This window comes from Cetorhinus maximus, chromosome 19 (genome assembly GCF_964194155.1).
Source record: "Cetorhinus maximus chromosome 19, sCetMax3.hap1.1, whole genome shotgun sequence".
Taxonomy (NCBI): Eukaryota; Metazoa; Chordata; class Chondrichthyes; order Lamniformes; family Cetorhinidae; genus Cetorhinus; species Cetorhinus maximus.
In genome coordinates this window covers 62,283,359-62,302,496 of record NC_135897.1, presented here as the reverse complement: position 1 = coordinate 62,302,496, position 19,138 = coordinate 62,283,359, and the positions used below count along the sequence as shown (strand labels likewise).

Sequence of the window (19,138 nt, the reverse complement as noted above, 5' to 3'; positions counted from 1 at the left end):
TGCCGTGCCTGCCACCTCTCCACCCGGCCCTTGCCCCTGTTGCAATTTTACCAGCAGCGGGAGAGGCATTGGTAGGCCCACTCGACAATGGGTCAGTTGGGGCCCTTAAGCGGTCAATTAATTTAACCAGAGGCAGAGGAGCTCCATGCCAAGTGTCTAGACTGGCAGATTTTACTACATGGGCTGGTGGCAGATGGGTCTGTTGCCTCCTTAATGGGCCCCCTCGGCCAAATGGAGGGCCCACCCAGGTCTTTTCCCCAACCTCGGTACTCCTCCCTGCTGGCCTCTCTGCCACAGCCCCTCATCCCCTCTTGCCGGGGCCTTCTAGCCTGACCCCGGCGATATCAACCCCCTCCCCATGTATTCCCTTTCACTCTGGCTCTGGCTCCTCGCCACTGGGGATTGCTATAGTCCCAGCAGTGGCTACCGCTCCTGGTGGCGCTTCTGGGGCCAGAGAGTTGCCAGCCATTTGATTAGCCGGCAGCTCTCAGAGGTGGGATTTCCTGCCCAGATGAAGTAGGATGCAATTAATGCAACTAATGGCCTCATGGCTGTTAAATGCCTGCAGTGTGACCAGCGCAGAGCTGGGGTGTGCTCGGGCCCAACGTTTTTGGTAGGGAAACGGGACCCTGGCATCCCATTAAATCCAGCCCATTGTGTAGAAAGGGTTATGATCTATCCCTGTGAATCGTTAAAACCTAAAATAGCATATTGACATTTGTATATAGAATTGCCTAGCCCATCAGACAGTGAAATGTGCCTTGGTGCTTCACATGTCTCAGCTAGCTGATTAAAGCAGCTGGCCAATTTGAACCAATCTTTGCCTCATCTAGTGTCAAGCGAAAATGTTGGAAGAGGCTGAAATACAGAAGTCCCGCCCGAGTACGGCACCTACCGCATTTTCGTGCGGGCGGGAATGGGCCGGGTCAGGATTTGCGCATGCACGTTTGGCAGAGATAGCTGCCTACAGTCATATCTGATTTTAATTAGCCAGAAGTGGGAAACATGGCGTGTGCAGATTAGACCTGGTAAAGCAGGCTTAAACTTTGCAGAGTCCTTTGAAGAGATAGGGTATCCTTTTGGAGAGGTAAGCTATCCCTAAGGATATGGTCCCAGGACACCTTTGGTAGAGGAAAGTTTGCCTTTTAGAGAGTTAAGGTGCCCTTTGGGATTGTTAAAAGTGGTCAGGAATGTGCATATAAAGTGCATAATCTCATTGGAAACGTCAAGAGAGCGATTGAGAGGAAAGGGCAAGAGGAGCTGTCAAAACCGTCAAAAGTATCAAAAGCAATTGTCAAACAGTCAAGGCATTTAAAATTCCTGGCCTTTAAATTTTTGAAAAAACTGCGGGGTGGGGGGGATGCTAAAAAAAATCATTGCTTCCTACTTCACTCTGTCTGTTGACATAATATCATCACTGGATTTGTGCTGCATGACTGATTTCATAAGGTTCCATTATCACTGTGGGGTGCCTGCCATTTCAGTTTGATTGACAGTTCCTAGTGGTTACAGGTTCTTTGAAGTGGGATTATGAATTCCAATGCTTGTTTTTTAAAAGGAATTAAGCCACTGTATGAAATTTTTGCTCTTATAAGGAATTATTTAGTTGAAGGAATGTAATGTAGTGAATGGGTTTTTATGATTGAGTGTTTTGTTTTAAATGAAGGCTGCAATAGGCACTTATTTAATCTCAGCATGGCTCCTGAGGTTTGCCCATGGTCGATACTGGGTGAGTTGGTGTAGGTATAAGGGCAAAGGGTGGTGGGGGGATGGGTTGGAATGAGTTGGCACTAAGTTGGCATAGGGGCTATAAAGGGCCATGGGGTGGGTGCAGGGCACAGGTTGGCATAAGGGCTATAAAGGGTAACGGGGAGTGTGTGGAAGGATATAGATTGCCATAGGGGCTATAGAAGGTCATGAGGAGTGGGTGGAGGGGCATGGGTTGGCATAGTGGCCATTAAGGGCCAAGGGGGTGGGTAGAGGGCAGGGATTGGCATGGGAGGTATGAGGGGCTTTGGAGGTGGGTAGATGGGCATAGATTTGCATGGAGGGTTTGTGGAACCATGGGGAGCAGGCAGAGGGACATATGTTGGCATGGAGGGTATAAGGTGCCATAGGGAGTGGGTCAAGGGCATGAGATGGCATGGGTTGGCATGGCATGGATGGGGATGGGGAGAGTGGGTGGGGGGTGAGGGCTGTTTTTTGTTTTAATGCTTTTAAAAAAAATCTTTGACAAAGTGCCAGTGCGCCAAAGCCTCCACACCTGACAGCTTCTGCACTCGTTCCGGTATTGCCTGGCCTGATTGCCGGAGAACCCCTTCACCCCGGAACAAAAATCCCAATTTCCGGGCGCTTTCTCCCGGGTCATGTTTGGGGAGATGGTGGTGTAGTGGTACTGTCACTGGACTAGTAATCCAGAGGCCCAGGCTGATGCTCTGGGGACATGGGATCAAATCCCAACACAGCAACTGGTGGAAGTTAAATTCAATTAATAAAAACAAATCTGGAATTGCAAGCTAGTTTCAGTAATTGTAACCATGAAACTATCATTTATTGTTGTAAATTCACTTCTGAGCTTTAGGGAAGGAAATCTGCCATTCTTACCTGGTCTGGCCTACATGTGACTCCAGATCCACAGCAATGTAGTTGACTCTTAACTGCTTTTAAGGGCAATTAGGATGGGCAACAATTTCTGGCCTTGCCAGCGATGCCCACATCCCACGAACGATTAAAAAAACTGCTGGGGAATGTCCCGACTCTGTGCTCCTGACCCACGAGTGAAAATTCAGGCCAATTTTTTTCCCCCGCCTCTCCTTGGCGGTGACAGCAAAGAGTTGCCATTGTGGAATGTCGGTCTCTGAGGTAGATCTATAGATTAATTAATTCATTTTCTGTTTGCTAACGTGACCAAGGAAGGTTGAAGTGAAGTCCATTTGGAAGATGGGCTGATCTCCACTCTGTTCCATAAGATAACCTTGCTGGGTTGATTAGTGCTTTCGATTTTGCTTCCTGAATTTCCTTTGCTGCTCATAGCAGAACAACTGAGATCATGAAATGTGGGGAAACAAGAGAGCAACTCTGCATCTTATAATTTTCTGACTGTGAATGGGGTTTAAACATGAATCCTGTCAGCACGTTTTACTGCAGTCACTGACCTTCACATTGCCAATAAAATGTAGAATATCTCACCTCTTTAAGAGCTACCACTCCTATTAGCTTTCCGATGCTGGTGACGTAAGCATGGTTAAGTCCCAAGAGGGAGAACATGGTGTGAGTCTGAAAAGAGACACAAATCTTTGATTAGATGGCTGATTGTAATTCAACATAGTGGTTCATTTATCTAGTTTAAAAAAAAACTCTGATACATCGCAACAGCAGTCTTGCACCATTTAAAGCGCAATGTTAATTTTTTTCACGGTGCAGTGTGAACCAATATTAATTGTTCCATGTGCTATTCAAAGTTGTCAGCAATGGTCAGCACAACTTGCAGACATCATTTTGGGAGAAAAATAATGGAAAATTTTCTTTCATGAAGAAATGAAACATCTTTGTCATCAGCATTTCTAAAGAATAAGGCAGACTCTGATGTTTTGGATGTGTAACCTTTATTGGAATTAATATTACTAAAATTTTCATTAATCTTTAATTCTGTGAAGAGGAACATCATACCCTGCGTTTATGAATGCTGATTGATCAGCTCTGGATTCCCAGCAAGTTCTGCTTTCATTTCAACTTCCAGCTTCTGCAGTTTTAACTTCTTATAAAAAAGACATTGGGCTGCATTTTACAGGCAACTCGCAGGTGGGAAAGCAGACGGGTGGACTTGTAAATTAGGGCACCGTGCCATCGGTGGTGTGGCCGCTAGCTGCCTGCTCCCAGTGCGATTTTACAAGCTGTGGGGGAGGCGCTGGGTGGGTCACCTGCCAGTGGCTTTATTGAGGCCCTTACATAGGCAATCAATGGTAAGGGCCTCATCTCACTGCCGCTCTGATTTAAAGAGCGGCGGGAGAAGCCAGTGCTCAACGTGCAGCTGGCTAAAGCAGTGAGATTGCAGGTTAGAAGTTAAAAGGTGCTGCCTAGTGAGAGTAATGAAACAACCCTGGGCCTGGATTTTTCCTATGGCGGGCGGGCTAGGCAGGAGCGGGCGTGGGAGCCGATCGCCACCCGCGATCGGTTGTGCGCCGCCATTTTCCACAGGGGGGGGAGGGGGGAGGATGGAGAGTCGGGGTCTGCCCTCTTTCGCATGCGTACGAAAGAGCGCAGCAATCTCCGAGTCACAGAGCTGCCTCAGGGAGATTGAATAGACAATTAAAAAGTTAAATAAATGATGTAAAAATTTATTCAAACATGTGACTATGTCACATGAGTTGGGACATGTTTGTAAAGTTAGGAAAATTTATGTATTTATTTTATAAAAGCTTCAGAAAACCTCATCCTGCCCATGGATGAGGTTTCCTGAAAAATATGAAGGCCGCTTGGGCTTTTCGCCTGCCCGCCAACCTTAAGGCTGGACGGGCAGCATTCTTCATTACTTTAATTACTTCCTTAATGGCCTGTTGATATTTTGGCAGGCGATGATGCGTGATGACGTGGGGATGCACGCCTAACATCATCGCGCATCATTTTACGTGTCGGACCCGCCCCCGCAAGCCGACCAGAAGATTCTGCCCCAGGTTTCATGTGTGGTCCATAGCCTGTGCTCAAGTGAGATGTGGATTGCTGGCCTGTTAAGGGTGCGGTTGGGGGGAATTGGGATGTCTCTTTTTTGGGGCCCCAGCGCGAATTTGAGGCCTCCCCCCACAGTTTTATCTCACCAAGTCCACTCTCCCCAACAACATGCCCCCAAACACCTCCCTAGCTGGGGCCTGTCAGCAAGTCCCTGGATGTACCTGAATGTCCAGGTACATCACTGTATTTTTAAAAAAATTCTTTCACAGGACATGGGCATGGCTGGCTAGGCCAGCATCTTTGTTGTCCATCCCTAATTACCCTTGAGAAGGAGGTGGTGAGCCACCTTCTTGAACCATTGCAGTCCATGTGGTGTAGTTACACCCACAGTGCCGTTAGGAAGGAAGTTCCAGGATTTTGACCCAACGACATTGAAGGAAAGGCGATATATTTCCAAGTCAGGATGTTGTGTGGCTTGGAAGGAAACTTGCACATAGTGCTGTTCCCGTACATTATTCTTCTAGGTGGTAGAGGTCGCGGGTTTGGAAGGTGCTGTCAAAGAAGCCATGGTGAGTTGCTGCAGTGCATCTTTTATATGGCACACACCGCTGTCACTATGCGTCAGTGGTGGAGGGAGTGAATGTTCAAGGTGGTCTATGGGGTACCAATCAAGTGGGCTGCTTTGTCCTGGATGGTGTCAAGCAAGTGTTGTTGGAGCTGCACTCATCCAGGCAAGTGGGGAGTATTCCATCACACTCCTGACTTGTGCCTTGTAGATGGTGGACAGGCTTTGGAGAGTCAGGAGATGAATACCACCTCCTTGATCTACCTGTATTACTGGCAGTTTCCTCCTCTCCTGCTTGTGATGCTGGTGCGCAGAGCTTCTGGCCTCTGATTGGCTGGCAGCTCTATGAGGCGGGGCTTCCCCTGGAGCTAAACAAAAGTCCTGCTTCATATGAATTAGAGGCCGTCGCCCTAAAAATTAAAGCGGGGCGAGCTGGCTAAGTGGAGGTGGGCTCGCCCCCAATATTTAAGCTGGGATGCGGGAAGCCCACCCTCAGTGTATAATCCAACATGGAATGAGTTGAAACATATGTGGGGTGACTGTCATTTTAAGGCTTTTGTGTTGACTACAAAGGAAAAAGAACACACTTAAGTACAAACTGGAAGAACTCAGCAGGTCTGGCAGCATGAGTGGAGAGAGAAACAGAATTAACATTTTAAGTTCAATATAAACTTTCCGAAGAAGAGTCATATTGGGCTTGAAACATTAATTCTGTTTCTCTCTCCACTCATGCTGCCAAACCTGAAGCGTTCTTCTAGCACTTTCTGTTACTATGGGCAGAATTTAGCCCTCGGCTGGCGGCGGGCGCCACCGGCTTGGCGGTGGGCAGGCAGCCGAACCCCGCCGCCGAAACAGGGCCTGCCGCCATTTTGAGTGGGTGGGCCAAGTAAAGCCCGCCCAGCGGCCTGCCCGACAGGAAGCGCTATGCGCTCTCTGTTCCAGGGGGGAGGGAATCCCCTACTGTCAAAGAGCGCACTGCTCCCTGAGGCAAAGTCCTGTCTCAGGGAGTTTAGTGAAAGGTAAGTAAGAGCAAAAAATAGAGACATTTTAAAATTATTAACATGTCCCCCTCATGTGTCACACATGACAATGTCACACGCGATGGGACATGTTGATAACAAACTCATAAAATTTATTAAATTTTTACAAAACGGTAATGAAACTTCATCCCGCCAGTGGATGAAGTTTCATTAATAATCTACAGGCCGCTGGGGCTCCTGGCCTGCCCACCAGCCTTAAGGTTGGCCGGGCAGGGCATTTAACTATCTTAATGAGCCTGTCAATGGCCTTAATTGGCCATTGACAGGTCGGTGGGTGAACAGCTGATTTCGCTGTCCGCCCGCCTCCCTTAAGATTTAAATGGCCCGGGATGATATCGGGGATTCCTCCTGATGTCATTTTCCCCTCGGCGAGCGGGCCCCGCCCCCAAATCGCCGAGGGCAAAATCCTGGCCTATATATCCAGCATCCACTGTATTTTGCTTCTATTTTAACACTTCAGCACAAATTTACTACTGTCCTACATAAAGTGTGATAATTTACAGCATTGCATAAGGAATCATCATAGCTCTATTTGCTTCCTGAGCATGCAATACTATTCTTGTTAATATACCAGCTGGGCTACCTGTCCTGTGTCCGGGAAATAAAGGGTCGCAGTGTATTTGGATTTCCAAAAGGCATGCGATAAGGTGCCAAAATAGGTTACTACACAAGATAAGAGCTCATGGTGTTTGGAACTTTGTAACATATTAGTGTGATAGAGGTTTGGCTCACTAACAGGAAACAGAATTGGGATAAATTGATTATTTTCAGGTGGGCAGACTGTAACTAGTGGAGTGCTGCAGGAACCAATGCTGAGACCTCAACTATTTACAATCTATATTAATGACTTGGATGAAGGGTCTGAGTGTATTGTAGCCAAATTTGCTGATGGTACAAAGCAAGTTGTGAAGAAGACACAAAGGCACAGGTTCTCGCCCCCCAGGTCGGGTGGGCAGATTTGGGTGATTTCCAAGCTTGGCAAGCCTGAACTTTAAAAATCCCTGCCCACAGGTTGGATTTTTGGTTGGTGGGGGGTTGGTGGTGGGAAGATACTGTAATAGGAATCAGGGTGGACAACCCCAGGATAAGTGCAGAGGCTGCTGGGTGCAGAGGTGGACTGGGTGCAAGGCCTGCATTTAAATTAATAAGTAAATAATAATAAAACAAAAAACATCCCTCCAGTCCTCACCACTCCCAAACACTCCCTTTAGCCTATCCATGCCACCATGCCCCCCACCCCATGCCAATCCATTTACTTGTACCACACCCCCATGGTCCCTCATACCCCTATGCCAACCCATTCCCCTCAACCAACCCCCATTGCCCCACGCCAACTCAGTGTCAACCCATGGCCCCCCCATCCACCACGCTTTGTCCCTACCACCTACATGCCAACTCACCTTGGACAGTTCCTTGACAGCTTTGACACTTCCTGGACAGTTTTGACAGGCGGATAGCTCTTTCCTTTACATCTGGATAGCTCTTTGACAGCTCCAATGTGTGTAGAAAGTGCGTAATCATGTTCACTTAACAATCCCACAGCGTGCCTTACCTCTCCCAAAGTTGTTCTGGAACCCTATCCAAAGGGGTACTGTACCTTTCCCAAAGGTGGCCCGGGACCCTATCCAAAGGGTACCCTGGCTATCCAAACAAATCCACCAGGTTTAGATCTCCTCTTGCCTGCACACTCCCCATTTCACACTTCTGACTTTCCAAAATCCCACTTCAGTAGGGGCAGCTGGTGAATTAAATGGCCAGCTGCCCCTGTGAATTGTGCACGCATGAACCCCGGCCCGACTCCAGTCCCGCCCCCGTGAAGATGGAGGATGTTGGGGGTGGGACTTCGATATTTTGGCCATTTCTGGGACTTATGCCACAAAAGAGAGACTATCTGTTGTGGTGAAAATCCACACCAAAGAGTCTGCAACAGCATATAGGCTAGTTAAGTGAGTGAGCAAAAACCTTGGCAGATGGAGTATAATTTGGGAAAATTTACAGCATTGAGGTTGTCCACTTTGTCGGGAAGAAAAGAAAAGCAGTATATTATTTAAATGGAGAGAGACAGTAGAATTTTGCAGTACAGAGGAACCTGGGTATCCTTGTACATGAATCATAAAATGCTAACATGGAGGTACAGCAAAGAATTAAGGCAACAAATTGAACGTTTGCTTTTATTGCAAGAGGGGTGATGTATAAAAGTAGGGAAGTCTTCTGACAACTGCACAGGGCACTGATGAGACCACATCTCGAGTACTGTGAACAGCTTTGGTCTCCTTATTGAGACGGGTTATACTTGCATTGGAAGCAGTTCATAGAAGGTTCATTAGGCTGATTCCTGCGATGAAGGGGCTGCCTTATGAGGAAAGGGTAAGCAGGTTGGCCCTATACTCAATGGAGTTTAGAAGAATGAAAGGTGATCTTATTTAAAAATATATTCTGAGGGGGCTTGACAGGGTAGATGCTGAGAGGACGTTTGCCCTTCTGGGGGAATCTAGAACTACAGGCCACATTTTAAAGTAAAGGGTCTCCCTTTTAAGATGGAAATGAGGAGGAATTTTTTCTCTGAGGGTTGTTAACCTTTGGAATTATCTTCCCTAGATAGTGGAGGCAGGGCCATTGAATATATTCAATATAGGCAGATCTTTGATCTACAGAGAGTCAAGGGTTATGGGAGTAGGGGTGGGCAGGGGCCAAAGTGGATTTAAGGCCACAGTCAGGTCAGCCATGATTTTATCGAATGGCAGAACAGGCTGGAAGGGCCCAGCTGGCCTACTCCTGCTCCTATCTCTTATGATCTCTGCCCGGCAACAGAGTAAGATGGATAGGGACATACAGTAACTATTTATTGATCTTACACACCATTATAATGAAAACTTGACAGCTGAAATGCCATTCTACTTAATGCTCAATATTGATGGTAGCAGAACGACTGTGCCAGCAGCAATGTTTACTTAGGCCTAATCCTGTTCGCTTGAACAAAGACCTTTTAATCTTTTTAATTTTGAGTGTTTGAAAATCAGGAATCATCATAATACTGGAAGGCAGATTATCATCTCTAGTTAACTGCACAGAAGAAAGCCTGCCCCTGGTGCTTTAGAGCACTTTTGCCTCTGCTTTCCTCATATTGCTGCTTGTTATGTCTTCACAAAAAGCAAAAGACAAGAAAAATAGTTGAGTTGTGCCTGTTGAATTTTTCTGTACATGAGGAGCACTATAGAAATGTAGGTTGTCCTTAACAGAGAATTCATAAAGCTCCCTTCAGCTCAAGATCAGATTTAACATTGTTTGCTCCAGCTCAAACTTTGCATTAGTAAATCTAATGAACCGTGAACAGTTTGAAGTGGCACCACAATAGTGACAGAAGTGAGCAGAATACCACTGATGTACATTGACTTCTCTGATCAAATGTTCTCATCTAGACGCAATGAGCTGTAGAGTTAATGATTGTATTATTTAGTAAGGAATCATTATTACTGCAATGTGATTGGCTACTAGTTAGCACAAGGACATTCTCACAAAATTGCAGAATTTGTGCACAAGCCACCTGCAAAGCCGTATATTCCCATGATATCGTAGTGGGTCACTGATTATGGTGAAAAATGGACATTGAGTCTATTTTGCAACAGATGCATGTTATTAATTTCCTTCCTCAACAGCCTCTCACTATCATTCACTCTCCAACCTCTCTAAGACAACCATTCTGGGTGTATCTGGCAAATGGAGCACTTCAAATGAAACAGCACTTAAACAGCACTGAATCCTTAAGTAAAAATGGAACTCTTGTTTATCATTTTGGATCCTGTAAAGGCATAAAAATGACTACACTGTAGGAGAAATGTTAAGTGCAATAGCAAAAACACTCGAGAGAGGATAAAATATTATGAGCTATTAATAACCCTTCATCAGATTCAGATAATCACATGCTCTAATAGTCTCTCTGAAATATCGCCACATTATTTTACTAATTCTAAGATCAATATTTTAACATTAGCATCTAGTTCTGAAGACAATACTGCTTAGTTTACCGACTAGTCACTGTACTCATAATGTCACATGAAATTTAATCCAGTGGGTTTAACAGAATCAATTGTGGATGTTGTGTGTGATAAGATAGGTCTAATGATTAAAACTGTGCTGTTGAATATGGATGTAAAGAAAACAGTGCATCATTCCATTTCAATATTTATTTATATTGTACGCTGAACCCTCTTTGGAAACAAGCACCATGTTACTTTATTATCTTCCTCTTTTAAATATTTATGACAGTCATTCTACACAGCATTATTTGCAATATTATTACACAACATGATGAATAATGTGCCTACTGCTGCAACTCTCACTCTCAAATCAGAGATTAAAACAATGAGACAGCAACCTCCATGCTGTCTACATTATCAATTATCCACATTAAGGCAATTACTTTTATTGGTAGCAGTGTTTGTTGAAAACCATAGGGAAAATGCACCACTTCTCCTACTGTGCAATTTCAATGCCCATATGTTCTATAGAATTGCTACTAATTTTCAATACCAACTGCATACTTCACATAAGAAATAAAAAATGCATTTAACCCCATCAGGATTTTAAGTATATATGCAGATTCAATAGAAGAATCCTTTATATTTTTCTTATAAGAAATCTAATAACAGTTGCTGCAGGTATGTACGCCAGTGAAAATACAAACAGAAAAACCTTAACTACCAAGACCTAGAGTGTGCTCTGCAGCAGTCATCAGTACATCATTCATCATACAGTGAAATAACATTGCAAACATTCACTAGGTAAACTCCTTTAAACACTATGAAAGGAAACCAAGGGAGCCGGTTAGCTCCAATGGCCAGACAGCTACACAATAAAAGCAAAATATTGCAGATGTTTGAGATCTGAATTGAAAACAAAAAGTGCTGGAAATACTCAGCAGATCCAGCAGCGTCTGTGGAGAGAGAAACAGAGTTAACGTTTTGAGTCCGTATGACTCTTCTTTGGAATCCGAAGAAGAGTTCCAAAGAAGAGTCATGTTGGACTCGAAACATTAACTCTGTTTCTCTCTCCACAGATGCTGCCAGACCTGCTGAGTTTTTCTAGCACTTTCAGTTTTTATTCTGGTTAGGCGGCTAGTAAGTATATCAGATTAATGCAACAGCATGGGGTTCGATGCCCGTTCTGGCTGAGGTAGACTCGGGCCTGCCTCCTTGCCATACCTGTAGAAAAAAATCATGGCGCTTTGCTGTGGTTTGGCAAATAATCGCAAGGACCTGCCTTTGCGCAGAGAACTCAAGAAGAAATCATAACTACTGTAATTAAAAGCAAAATCTTCAGACACTGGAATTCTGAAACAAGAATGGAAAAGGTTAGAAACTAACAACAGTCAGGCAGTATCAGTAGAGAGAAGAGACAAACTAATGGCTTAGAACCTCCAATCTCCGAACAATCGTAGCCCAGAAGCACCCTCCGAGGTGTGTTGGAAATGCTTGGAAGTCCCAATGCTCTGACTACACGGGAATTAGCCAGGAAGTTTGGATTACTGATGGCCAATTCCCCTGTGCTTGGAACTCTCCAAAACTCTATGTTAAAGTTGGAAACTTCGGATGGTTCTGACTCACTTACCAGAATAGTTACCCAGGAACATTAGAAGGATTAATATCAGTTCTAACTCCTGGGCAACTATACTACTGACCCCCCGACTCCCCATTTGATCCCCCTGACTAACTCCTAACCAACGCTACCCCATCACCCGTTTACCTGCCACCCTATCTCCTTATCCAGCCACCTGCCACCCTATCCCCTCACCCACTTACCTGCCACCCTACCTGCTCACTCACTTACCTTACAAAATTACCTTCTCTCCGTAGCTTCTCAAAGTGGCTTTGGGACGTTTAAACTTACTGGAATACAGCAGATAGTGCTGTAAAAAGGGGATGTGGCTTGGCTTCCCCTGACTTTCCTGCACTATGAAGGTAGGACTCTTGAAAAAAGGTATGCTCCATATCTCTGAGGAGGCCTGATACGGAGGTCTGGGGAGATCCGGTGCAATTTAAGTAAACAGGAGCGGACCGGCAATCCGACGATGAATGACACTCCTCGGAGGATTTGGCTCAATGTTTTGGGTAAGGGCCCTTCCCCCAAACAGAAATTTCTTCCTGCCCCCGAAAGTATTCAAGTGAAGCTGCAGAATATCTGTCCAGTGTTACAACCTAGATTACTCCTCAATTTTGAAGATTTATTTCAATATAATTTTCACCTTTACTGCCTGGTGAAGCTAGTGAAGCCTGCCCATTAATTTTATTACAACAGTAACTACAATGAAAAAGTGCTTAATTCGCTGTAAAGCATTTTCGGACATTTTGAGGTTGTGAAAAGTGCTGTATATGTAAAAGTTTCAAAGGGATAAAAATCGGATGAGTTCTACAACAGAGAAGTGATTCATTCCGTAACAGTACTGCCTTGGTGGTAGAGGTAAGAATTAGTTTCAAAGTTTCAAAAAATAAGTTCCAGTTTCTGATTAATTGCAAATTCACACAAAATAGTACCAAACTCTGAGGTAAACTACTTCAATGACAATTGTTTCTAAATGCCATAATTCATTTTCAAACATATCTAATTAAAATTCTAATTACTTATAATGAAAATGCATCTGTAATACTCAAATAAAACTCACAGCACAAAATAGTCATTTAGCTAATAATCTGTTTTGCAGCGGCTTCAATTGATTTGAATTCACTAATAGAAAACCTGCACTAACTGGTTTTTGCCATGCAAAAGGAATCTAGTTTCTCTTGCCTTGTGTAGAGATGTCCATTCTACAAGTTGGAAGGGTGCTGGGTCGATCTTACAATTGTTGAAGTCCACCTGCTGTTCAAACTGTTTGTCTTCCCATTCGGCAATCTAGGGAAATATTTTAAATTATTAAATTGCTGTTACAGTGTTTCAGCTTTTGCAACTAAATTCGGTGTAGCAAAATTAAATAGAATTCCATTTGGATAATGGGTTGTAACACTTCGCCATGTGGTGCAGACTTCCAAGTACATTAATTTAGCCTAGTATTCCATCTGGTATTATTGGAGATATGAAATAGAGGATAGAAATTCCAGTATCTTATAGTGACTAACTTAATATCAATTCAGTAAACACTATGAACTTCACTCATGCTTTGCCGTAATTCTGATTTATGTCATCCAAGTTGGAAATCCCAATCAACGCTTCAATTACTTTAATTGCTCCAATATCACACATTCATTCATAATTATAAATGAAATTCTGGTCAGTGGCAAGGAAATGGCTAAGCAAAGATAGTTAAAATAGTTGTTTGTTTTCTACTAGCTTTTCAGTTATATATGGAAGCAAATTTCTTATAATGAAGTGCAGTACAAAACAAATATTGAGAGATTTTAAACCACACCATGTTGGTCATTATTTAACTCTGTGTAAGACTTTATTCAGTTCAAATAAACAGATAATCTGGGAAAATCAACGTTGTATTGGGAAATTCATCATACTCCATTGATACATACTACATGAATACATGCATGCATAATTCCTATCATTCTGCATAGAATTAATTTCTTCATGCTTTCAAAAGTTACCCACACGCAATCAGGGCTGGTCACACAGACATCAACAGAGGTCACACTGGTGTATGATAGTACAACAGGTCAGGAAAAAAGTGGTCACCATGTTGCAAGATGGATTGGGACATCAACTACATACAGATGTACCAGTAAGAGGATGCAGAATATGTTTATTGCACTCTCAAACCATTTTTGATCTCATACATTAGAGAAGCAGGGCTATAATTACAAGATAGACACTGAGGAACCCTCAGCTACTTTTATTGCGCCATCTGACAGCTGAAAGATCATTAACTGCAGGGCTATATAAATAATATGGTATTAGGCCCACTACACTTTTCCCACTTGCTTTGTTATCTTTTTGACAAGCAAGGAGGAAGTGATTCACTTGGAGGCACAATCTTCTAAGAAAGTTAAATAGAGGTGAAATTAATTACCTTAATGGAACTGAATTGGTTTCAGGGGAAAGAAATTTGCACCTTCACCTTAATAATAATAATAAAAGGCTTTAGTGTTGATAGAAATTTGTCTTTGTGAGCCTTAGGTATTCTTGAAAAGTTACAAGAATTGTTCTGGCAATATCAAGTCATACAACTTTTTAAAGTCAAATGTTTAATGTGCATATTTGGTATTTTGTGAAAATGACTTTCAGCAGGGCTGTAGCCGAATTTATCTTAATTGTCCAGATTTTGCTATCAGTAGCAAAGGAACAGTGCTCGTGGTTTACTAGACTGACAGCTGCTCACGGACATTTCATGGGCTTTGGAGCCCAAACCTGCTATCATTGGGCATTTGACCCAGCGCAATGCCCTCTACAAGGAATTTGTACCATCTGTGAGCAGATTGAAGAGTCCCCATCGACACACACTGGTCCTGATTACAACTCCCTCAAAACCCATTCACTTACACAGTGTTATAATCAAGCCCATACAGACTCTATTACAGAATATAAAAAGGTAAGAGATAACACAAAACAAAAATAAAAAAAACACACAAAAATGTAAAATAAAGTACAGATCCTGACAGATGGGAAAAAGGAGACAAAAGGGATAGTAAGAACTACAAAAAACAGAGTAGAAAAAAAAGACTTGCAAGAGATATCAAAATCAACAAAAAATTCTGCAATTATATTAGGGGAAAAAAGGTTGGGCAGCAGCAATGTGGGTCCCATGAAAATTGAAACATTGATATTGTCAATGAAAATAAGGAAATGGTGGATATGTTAAATAATAATTTTATATCAGCATTTACAGTGGAGGATGATGTCAGCATACTGGAAATCTGAAGGAAACTAATATTGAATCAAGGACAGAGACTCACTAAAATTAACATAAACAAACTAGCCATAACGAAGAAAATAATGGCACTGAACAGTGACAAATTCCTAGCACCAAATGCATGCAATTCTGGGCACCACACCTGAGATGTCTATATTGGTTTTCAGGGAGTGCAGTGTAGGTTTACCAGGAAGATACTTGAACTCCAAAGGTTTGAATGATTAGAAGTGGTTACACAAACAAAGGTTGTATTTAGAAGGTTAAGTGGTGATTTGATTGAAGCTCTCAAGATATTAGGAGAAACTATTTCCATTGGTTGGGAAGTCTAGGACTAGGGGCTATAACCTAAAAAATTAAAAAACCTAAAAAATTAAAGCTGGACATTCCAGGAGTGAAATTAGGAAACGCTTCTATGCTCAAAGGTTCATAGAAGTTCGGAACTCTGCTGCTCATGGCAATTGATACCAGATCAATTTCAAATTTTAAATCTGAGATTGATAGATTTTTGTTATCATCCAAAGATATTAAGGGATATGGGGTAAAGGCAGGTATGTGGCATTGGGTTGCTGATCAGCTATTATATCATTGACTTGCGGAAGGGCTACGTGGCCTATTCCTGTTCCTGTATTTCTAAAACAGGAAGTATAAATTTGATTTCACCATTGGAAAATCACGGACAGGATAAAAGTAAAGATCGAACATAACATAAGAACTTAAGAAACAGGAGCAGGAGTGGACCAAACAGCCCACATGAACATAAGAACACAAGAAATAAGAGCAGGAGTAAACCATATGGCCTGTCGAGCCTGCTCCACTATTCAATACAATTAAGGCTGATCTTGGGCTTCAACTCCACTTTCTCGCCCAGTCCTCATATCCCTTGATTCCCTGAGAGACCAAAAATCTGTCTATGCCAGCCATAAATGTCTTCAACGATGGAGCATCCACAACTCTCTTGGGCAGAGAATTCCAAAAATTCACAACCCCTTGAGTGAAATAATCTCTCATCATCTCATCCTAAATGATCAGCCCCTTAACCTGGGACTGTGGCCTTATGTTTTAGATCCCCTGACCAGCAGAAGCTATCTCTCAGCATCGACCCTATCAAGCCCCTTCAGAATCTTGTACGTTTCAATGAGATTGTCTCTCATTCTTCTAAACTCCAGAGAATATAGGCCCAAGTTACTCAGCTTCTCATCACAGGACAACCCCCTCATTCCAGGGGTCAACTTAGTGAACCTTCACTGTACTGCCTCCAATGCAAGTATATCTTTCCTTAAAAATAGAGATCAAAACCACACATAGTATTCCACATGTGGTCTCACAAAAGCCCTGTACAATTGCAGTGAGACTTCCTTATTCTTGTATTCAAATCCCTTGCAATAAAGGTTTCTCGAGCCTTCTTTGGCATTCAATATAATCGTAGTTGATCTTCTGCCTTAACTCTATTTTTCCGCCCACTCTCTATATCCCTTGATTTCCTGAGTGACAAAAAAAATCTATCTCAGCCTTAAGTCTGTTCAATGATGGAGCATCCACAACCCTCGGGTTGTGGGCTTGGTACCATTTAAAATATTCCCTTGACAACTGCACTTCAACTGGAAGTAAATAGCTCCCCGGGAAATTTCACTTCCAGTGGGATGAGATCAAAAATGGGTAAGAATGTGACATGACATAAAAAACATCATGAACAAGAAAATGTCATTTAGTTCATCAAGGTCATCCATTACCCTATCTCCCATTATGTTCAAATGTATCCTGAACAACCTGAACCTTTGCACCTCTAACTTCTTAGAGATTAGTCCAAACATTTATCATTCTTTTCTTTAACAAACGTTAGAATCATAGTGGTTTAGAGTACAGAAGGAGGCCATTTGTTCCATTGTCTCTATTGGCTCTTGGCTAGCATAATCCAAACAAATCCCACTGCACTGCTTTCTCCCCACAGCTCTGTATCTTTCTCTGCTTCAACCATTTAGAGCAGGACAGAGGCTGGGAATTCTGCGACGAGTAACTCACCTCCTGACTCCCCAAAGCCTGTCCACCATTTACAATGCACAAGTCAGAAGCGTGATGGAATACTCATCACTTGCCTGGATGAGTGCAGCTCCAACAACACTCAAGAAACTTGACATTATCCAGGAAAAAGCAGCTCACCTGATCAGCACCTCATCCACCACAGTAGACGTTCACTCCCCTACCACCAATGCACAGCAGCAGCATTGTGCACAGTATACAAGATGCACTGCATCAACTCACCAAGGCTCCTTCAATAGCACCTCCCAAAGTGGCAACATTTACCACCTAGAAGGACAAAGGTAGCAGAATCACGGGAACAGCACCACCTGCAAGCTCCCCTCTAAGCCACGCACTATCCTGACTTGGGACTATATTGCTGTCCCTTCATTATCATGTGATCAGAATCCTGGAACTCCCTTCTGAAAAGAACTGTGGGTGTGCCGACACCAGCCGAACTGCAGCAGCTCACAAAGGTGACTCACCACCATCTTTTCAAGGGCAATTAAAGATGGGCAACATCCCATGAAAGAATAATATAAAAAGAAGTCTTCATAATTTAAAAAATCTCTATTTGTGGTGCACCTTTGGAAATAGTGTCCTACCCTGGGGTCATTCTGGTGAATCAGCACTTTACATTCTACTTTAATGACCTTCCAATAAATCAGTACTCAAAACTGAACACAGTACCGTGGCTAACTAATCTTATTTACATATCCATTATTACTTGTATTCTATGCCCCTATTTAAAATAGAAGATGTTTTTGTTTTTTTTAAAAAATTGGCTTCAGCTACTCATTGTCATATTTTCAGGGAATTATATATCTAAACCCCCTAAATTTCAACTTCATCCACATCCTTCATACAGTTCCCACTGAATGAATACATCCATTCTCCCAAAATTTTTATTTCTCCCTCATACTTATCGACATTAATTACATCATCTACCTGCCTTCCCATTCTGTTAACCTATGTCTTCCTGAAGTCTTTACAGTCTTTAGCAAACTTTGAAATCGTAGCAAATTATAGCAAATTATCTATTTTTCCAAAAATAAAATTGGACCCAAGGCTAAACTCTGGGGTACACCACTTCCAGCTGTCTCCAATCTGAGGAAGACCTATATGTTGTAATTCTTTATTTCTTGCCAGTTAAACACCTTTCTCTCTATACTTCTACGTTTCCTCATACCAGAAATGTGCTAACAAGCTTCGTCTGAGACATCTTATTGAATGTCTTCTGGAAATCTATATACTCAACATCCTTTTCAAAAAACAACTCTACTAGATGTGTCAAACAAAATTTGCATTCAACTAATTTGTGGTGGTTTTTCTTCATTAACTCACATATTTCCAAATATGCACTTTTTTATCTTAATGTTTTCCCACATCTGACTTTGGATTAATGGTTCATAATCAGCTGGCTACCCTTTTCTTCCTTCTTTAACAAAGATGTAATACTGACTACTTCTGAATCTTGTGGTGTAGTTAAGTGTGATTGAACAATAGTGGCCATAGTTTCTGTTCTCTCCTCTCTGACTTATTTCAATCATTTTGAGTGAGTATCTTCAGGGCCCAGTATTTATTCAATGCGTGTGCTTTTCCTTTGTGTCAAAAAAAAATTAACATAATACTCTAAAAATATGCATTAGTGCAACTTTCTGAACTTTAACCCCAGTGTTCTGGACATACATCCCAGAATCATTAATTGCTTTGTCACTTTATTCAGGTACTGAAAGTGATAAGCTGGCTATTACTTCAAAATTTCTTTAAAAATCTCCTTGTACTAATTCAATTACATCTGTTGCATACTTATGGATCTGTTTAGTATCCCTTTCTTTTGCTAATGTTAAATTTATTGCAAAATGGATTTAAATCCTTTTGCTAACCTTTAGCTGCATTCTTGGTCTCTGCTGCTCTGGTTATTAGAGTGCCAGCAAATCTGACAAGCTTCTAGTTGGTTTTGATTTTCAGGTAATTTCCATAGATTAGAAACAACATTGGTTG

The 19,138-nt window shown here is 42.5% G+C and overlaps 2 protein-coding genes across 4 annotated transcripts in view; one reads left to right on the top strand and one right to left on the bottom strand.

The window, feature by feature from the left end:
* LOC144693842 (chloride channel protein 2-like) overlaps positions 1 to 19,138 on the bottom strand; it is a 597,263-nt gene that overhangs the window by 10,406 nt on the left and 567,719 nt on the right. For both annotated transcript variants that reach the window (XM_078563927.1, XM_078563929.1), the window contains 2 exons: positions 13,054 to 13,158; positions 3,190 to 3,276 (listed from right to left, as the gene is read on the bottom strand). In XM_078563927.1, coding sequence (XP_078420053.1) covers positions 3,190 to 3,276; positions 13,054 to 13,158 — 192 coding nt within the window. The remainder of the gene's footprint in view (positions 1 to 3,189; positions 3,277 to 13,053; positions 13,159 to 19,138) is intronic.
* Positions 1 to 19,138, top strand: part of LOC144693843 (heat shock protein beta-7-like) — a 566,165-nt gene that overhangs the window by 39,381 nt on the left and 507,646 nt on the right. The gene's annotated exons all lie outside the window — the stretch shown is intronic.